This window comes from Myotis davidii, unplaced genomic scaffold, assembly GCF_000327345.1.
Source record: "Myotis davidii unplaced genomic scaffold, ASM32734v1 scaffold963, whole genome shotgun sequence".
NCBI lineage: Eukaryota > Metazoa > Chordata > Mammalia > Chiroptera > Vespertilionidae > Myotis > Myotis davidii.
Genome location: NW_006294116.1, coordinates 1644374 through 1650329, shown reverse-complemented (window position 1 = coordinate 1650329; position 5956 = coordinate 1644374). Strand labels below are relative to the sequence as shown.

Sequence of the window (5956 nt, the reverse complement as noted above, 5' to 3'; positions counted from 1 at the left end):
TTTAGATTTCTCTATATAAAATAAAAACATGGAAATTGACAAAAGTAATAGAATAATTTATCTCTCTCATATTCACCTTTATCTTTCTAAATTTACAATGACCATAAAATGCTTTTATTTCAGATGTTGAGTCAATACACACACACACACACACACACACACACACAGAGTACATGCATTTCAACAAACATTTCTAATAAAAACATAAAATAAAATTCAAAACTAATCATGAATGTGGTTTCTATTGCCCTCTTCAAAGTTTGAAGTTTATGTACATTTCATAAGCTGCTCAAAGCACATAATTGTGATTTGAGAAATGTATAAGTTCGAGTAACATGAGAGTGTGGCTGGATATGTACACATATTTTTAACATTAGGATTTTATAATTTTATAAAGCTCTGCATTCACAACTTTTTGATCCCAACATCCCATGCTTATAACAAATAATTGGAAACTGTGTACTCTTTTTGGATCACCAAGATTTTTTTTCTAGCACATTTACCCTTTCCATGGTATTCGAGCTACCTATCAGACCAGACTAAAAAGTAAAGGAAAATCTGTACCTTTGTTTTCTGAATGAAGATGATCTTGAGAAATATCAACAGGAGAACAGTGCTCCCACTACAGTGCTCAGAATGCAGCTCTCCTTCCTAAAAGATTTAGATATTTTCTCCCTATAGCTTGCTACGCTGAAAAATGTATATTTCATTCCTAACTGAAATGCATTATTCTTCCTTTATTCCTTATAGAAAATGTCTACAAAATTATAAATACATAAGAATATTTAAAAACTATTTGTAAAAATTAGACTATTTTCCCCCAGACTATGACTAAAAGTTGGTAAGGTTATATAAAATATTTCAGTCATAAAATATTTCTGACATTCTAAAATTATACATCAATACAATGGTATAATTAAGACCAATATTCTGAGTTTGTTTTCATGAATTTATATCAATATATCAGTAAATGTGGCCTAACATTAAATAATCATATGTCCAACCCAAATCAATACCTTACATTAGATAAAAAGCATCTGTTGCCTTTATACCACTATTGATCTCTTAGGTGCATATTTTACCTCTTTACCTAGATTATGACATCCTCAAAGATACATTATCTTACATATTTTTTCTTATGTAAACTCATGTATTCAGAAGCTCTTAGACTGAGATTACTGCACTTCTTAGGAACAGATGTGCTGAGATTTGAATTATATGACTCTATGAGTCCTATGTTTCAAAGACTCAATGGATTTTTATGCATTTATCATGCAAAGCCTGTACAATTAAAGGTAAAATTTTACATAGAGAAATAATTCCATCATGAATTTAAAGGAAATACTAGTTATTCAAAGATAATGTCTCAACTTACAGCATTCTAATAATATCTTACTACAAACACAGTTTGAATAATTATAAAAGTAGTGTTTATGAAACTACATTCCATTTTCAAAATTAAGCTATCAGCTCTTAAAGTGTGTATATATTTTTGAGGACACTATATATAATACATTAGAGTTTTCAAATATAATTCAATTGGTGTATATGAGACGTAATTTTCCTCCCATTAGACAAAAAAAAGGCTTTTGGAACCTAAAGATTAGACTATATTAAGAACAGTTAAATTGTTTTCACTTTTATATTGTATTAAAACTGAATTACAATCATTACTTCCTGAATTGGTTAATACTTCTCTCATAATAAGTATATTAACACTTTAACTATTTTCATTCAATCAAATATATACATTGCTCCATTTGAACTCAACATTCTTAGATGTAACATTAAGGGATATTCTAAATGATTTCAGAAAGAGTAGCAGGCATTTTCATTCCAGAGAACTCTGTCTTCAGTTTATTCAGTAGAAAGGCATCAAGAAACAAACATTATTATACAGTGTTATCAATGGGGAAAAATAACAGGTGCTTTAAGGTAACGCTTCCTCACTGATGAAGTGGTCAGCCAGCAATCCTTGGCAACATCATTCATCACCTCATTTCCAAACTTCAAGCAGATATGGCACTACTTTCACTGGAAAATCATCAGTAGTTTTTCCTTTTTCACTTATTTAATGCATACCCAGGAATAATCCTAGTTTATTTGATATTTCAAGCCCATATAGCTCACATTTGTGGCCATGGATTTAGTGGTCTCTTGTCATTATAATAAAGAAAAGAACTATCACTTATTCCATATAAGATCAAACTTAAATATAAATTAAATTATAAAAAGCAAACCAACTTTAAGCTAGGAAGTTTATATTAAAATCTGATCATATTTTAGAGCATTAAATCCTACAACTACAAAATAAGCAATCTAAGAACAGTGCACCCACATTCCCAGGTAAGGAAACAAAGTGCTTCAGGCTACTTACCCGAGTAGCCTAAGCTACTCGGGTTCCTAAGATAAAGTAACAACACGACCCTTGGATGGGATATAGTTCAAACACACAAAGTTGGAAGCCACAGAAGTTATTCATGAGACAGTAGATTGATTTTTAATGTGCAAAATTTACTTCTGCATTCTCCATATGACAGTATTGACACATTCATTATAAACCGCAACTTCTGAGCAATCTAATTCAGTTATCTACAAGTTTTACAAAGCTCTAAAAGTCAAATGAACAACTTACTGTTTGGAAGGTTCAGGGAATTTTAGCTCTTCTCCTTTCCTCGTTTCTATTGTTGGTTCCATAGGAGTGAGCACTACGGCAGCACATGAGACTACAGAGTTGTACGATTCCTCCCGGCAAACTGTTGTTATTGAAAGAATTCATTGTAAATGTCAAAGTTATTTATTAACTAGTCTCACTTTCCCTTTTTCTACTTTTCTTTTCAGTCAAATTAAAGAGATAACCAAGCTAAAACATTCATTATAATTATATTATCCTTAATTATCATTTTCTAAACTAAGTCATCACTCACTAGGTGTTGCCAACATTTTACAGTCCTTCATTAAAAAAAAGCTTTTCATTGAAGAATGGGAAGAACACAAATCATACACAGCTAAATTAATCTTTGCAACATGAGAACATCTGTTTAATCAGCATTACAATTAATAAACAGGGCATTACCAGCACCCTAAAAATCCTGTGGTACCCCTTTCTAATCACTATTATAGCCTCCAAACTTAGCCATTATAATTACTTATATAACCACAGATTAGTTTATCTACTTCTAACCTTAATATAAATTACATCATACTCTTTTGTTGGTGTACTCTTTCATGTGGCTTATTTCAATTTGTTCATTCTTATACTTGCCAGTGAATGCTATATATATAATACATTATATGTATGAATATATATGGTGGGGCAAAAATATGTTTAGAGTTGTAAGCATGCAAAACAGAGCTTATTATATTTGTTGTTGTTGTTGTTATTATTATTATTATAATTATTACTACAAAACAGCCATAGTTCAGGTTTATTAGGCTGAATTTAATTAGTTTGCCTTATGGAGCACATATTAGAAATTAAATGACTTACCTTCTGTGAATATATTTTCTACATGATTCTCTTTTATTGTCTAAAGTTTTACATATGTCTCCTTTTTCCCCAATTATTTTCCATGTGAACAGCTACAGAACTACTTTTACCTGAGCCAATGCGCGCGCACACACACACACACACACACACACACACACTCATTTTATTGGTAATAGACATTTGGATTTTTTCTGGTCTGGGACTATTTCAAAATATCTATAAACTTCCTTGTAATGTTTTGATGCATAAATTTATATTGCAAAAATACTTATGAATTGTTCCTAAGGTATATTCATATGTTTTATGTTCGTCCAGCTTTTCTCAACTGATTGTACTCACTTGCATTCCCCAAAATAGAATAAGAATTTCAGTAGTTCTGCATCTATACCAACACTTGGTTCTGTCAGGTTTTTTCTTTTTAAAAATTTAATACTGTATTAATTTTATTGCTATATCCAAATTTAGCATCTTAAAACAATATACATTTACTATCATAGATCTTCATGTTAGTAGTCTAGGAAGGCTCCATTGTGTTCTCTGATTAAAGTCCCTCCAGGCCATTGTCAAGACGGTAGCCAATCTTTGCTCTTATCTAAACTCTATGGGTCAAGAATCCATTTCTGAGCTTGTATATGTTGCTAGCAAAATTTAGCATGCAGTAGTGGGATACAGGTCTCCTTTGCCTTGCTGGCTAGTGATCAAGATCTATTCTGAGTTCCCTGACAGCCAGTGACCCACAGCCTGTCTATCTCAGCAATGGAGAACACCCCTTACATTGAGAACTTCTCATGCTTCAGATCTAATTTCTTCTTTTCCTAACAGCTGGGGAAAATATTCCTCTGCTTTTGAAGGACGCATGTGATTAGTCTAGATTATATCCTTTTTTATTACCTCAAAGTCAACTGATTAATAATCTTAATTATAGCTGCAAAATCTCTTTTACCATGTAACATAACATAATTATAGTAGTGAAGTCCTATAATTTTCCCAGTGGAAGTAATTATACCAGGGCTACAGTCATGTGTCATCTTAGAATTCTGCCTACCATGGCTATTCCTGTAAGTGTATACTGATATTACATTTTAATTTTAATTTTCCTGATAACTAATAAATTAAATATACTAGAGGCCTGGTGCATGAAATTCATGCACTCAGGGGGGGGGGTGTTTCTCAGCCCAGTCTGCACCCTCTTGCAGTCCGGGAGCCCTTGAGGGATGTCCAACTGCTGCAGAGATGCTTGCAGTCCTCATCAAGGCCACTGCACTTACCAACTGTGAGCCCAGCTTCTAGCTGAGCGGTGCTCTTCATGTAGGAGAGGACTGACCACCAGGGGGAAGCTCCTGCGTTGAGCAGGATTAGGCCAAAACTGGCTCTTTGACATCCTCCGAGGGGTCCTGGATTGTGAGAAGGCACAGGCCAGGCAGAGGGACCCCACCAGTGCACGATCAGGGTCAAGGGGGGACACAGGAGGTTTCCCGGCCAAGGAGGGACTGCAGGAGGGCTCCAGGGTGTGTTCAGCCCCTTTCACTAAGTCCTGATTAGCTGGATCCCAGCAGCAAGCTAACTTACAGGTCAGAGCATCTGCCTCCTGGTGGTCAGTGCACGTCATAGTGAGTGGTTAAGCAGCCTTAGCATATCATTAGCATATTATGATTTGGTTGAACAGACGACCTGGCAGTTAGCATAGTAGGCTTTTATTAGTTACATGATTTAGTTAAATAACACCAGATACCACCAAACATATGTTTCAAATTTCAGTTATCATGATATATCAGCTATAATTGTATAAAGTATAAATTTCTCTACTAGCTCTTCAGTCCACACATCACTACACAAATAATAGATGTGCTTCATGATCAGTGACACACATATTGCTTCTTTCTAAGTCTGTCAATGATTGGTCTTTATGCTACTCAGTTTAAGCACAGACCTCAAAGTGTGTAGTTGCATTGCTCCCTTGTCTTCCAGTGATAAGCCCATGTGACATTTTATAAAAAATGAGTACTCTGAGGAAGGAATTTGCCAGTGGAAATAAAAGTGTAGCAAAAAAATGAAAATCATTGGTGCTGGAAGTGGTATTATTATAAATACCACTATTTAAATCACTATTATAAAAGTGATTATAAATAAAAAGCCATTGACCAGTGATCTAAGTATTCATTTCAAGAACTAAGAGCTAGACAACAAATTAACTTCCTCCCCTGTGTAGAAAGGGAAATACTAAACGAACAGCACACATTAATGAAAGGGAAGACAAAAATACAATGGTTGGGCCATGATCTGAAAGAGAGAGGTGTGAGAAATGATCCCAGGTTCTCCAATTTTCCTATAAAAATATTTGCTGAGTTATTAATCTGCTCAGGGCTAGAGTATGAGGTATAAAATAGATGGCCAGCCCTAGCTGGTTTGGCTCAGTGAATAGAGCATTGGCCTGAGGACTGATAGGTCCCTGGTTCAATCTTGGTT

General features: G+C 34.3%; 1 protein-coding gene across 1 annotated transcript in view; it reads right to left on the bottom strand.

Annotated features, from left to right (window-relative positions):
• The window catches only part of CCSER1 (coiled-coil serine rich protein 1), a 666528-nt gene that overhangs the window by 406012 nt on the left and 254560 nt on the right, over positions 1–5956 (bottom strand). The window contains exon 5 of the mRNA XM_006768187.2: positions 2636–2756. Within this exon, the coding sequence (XP_006768250.1) occupies positions 2636–2756 (121 nt within the window). The remainder of the gene's footprint in view (positions 1–2635; positions 2757–5956) is intronic.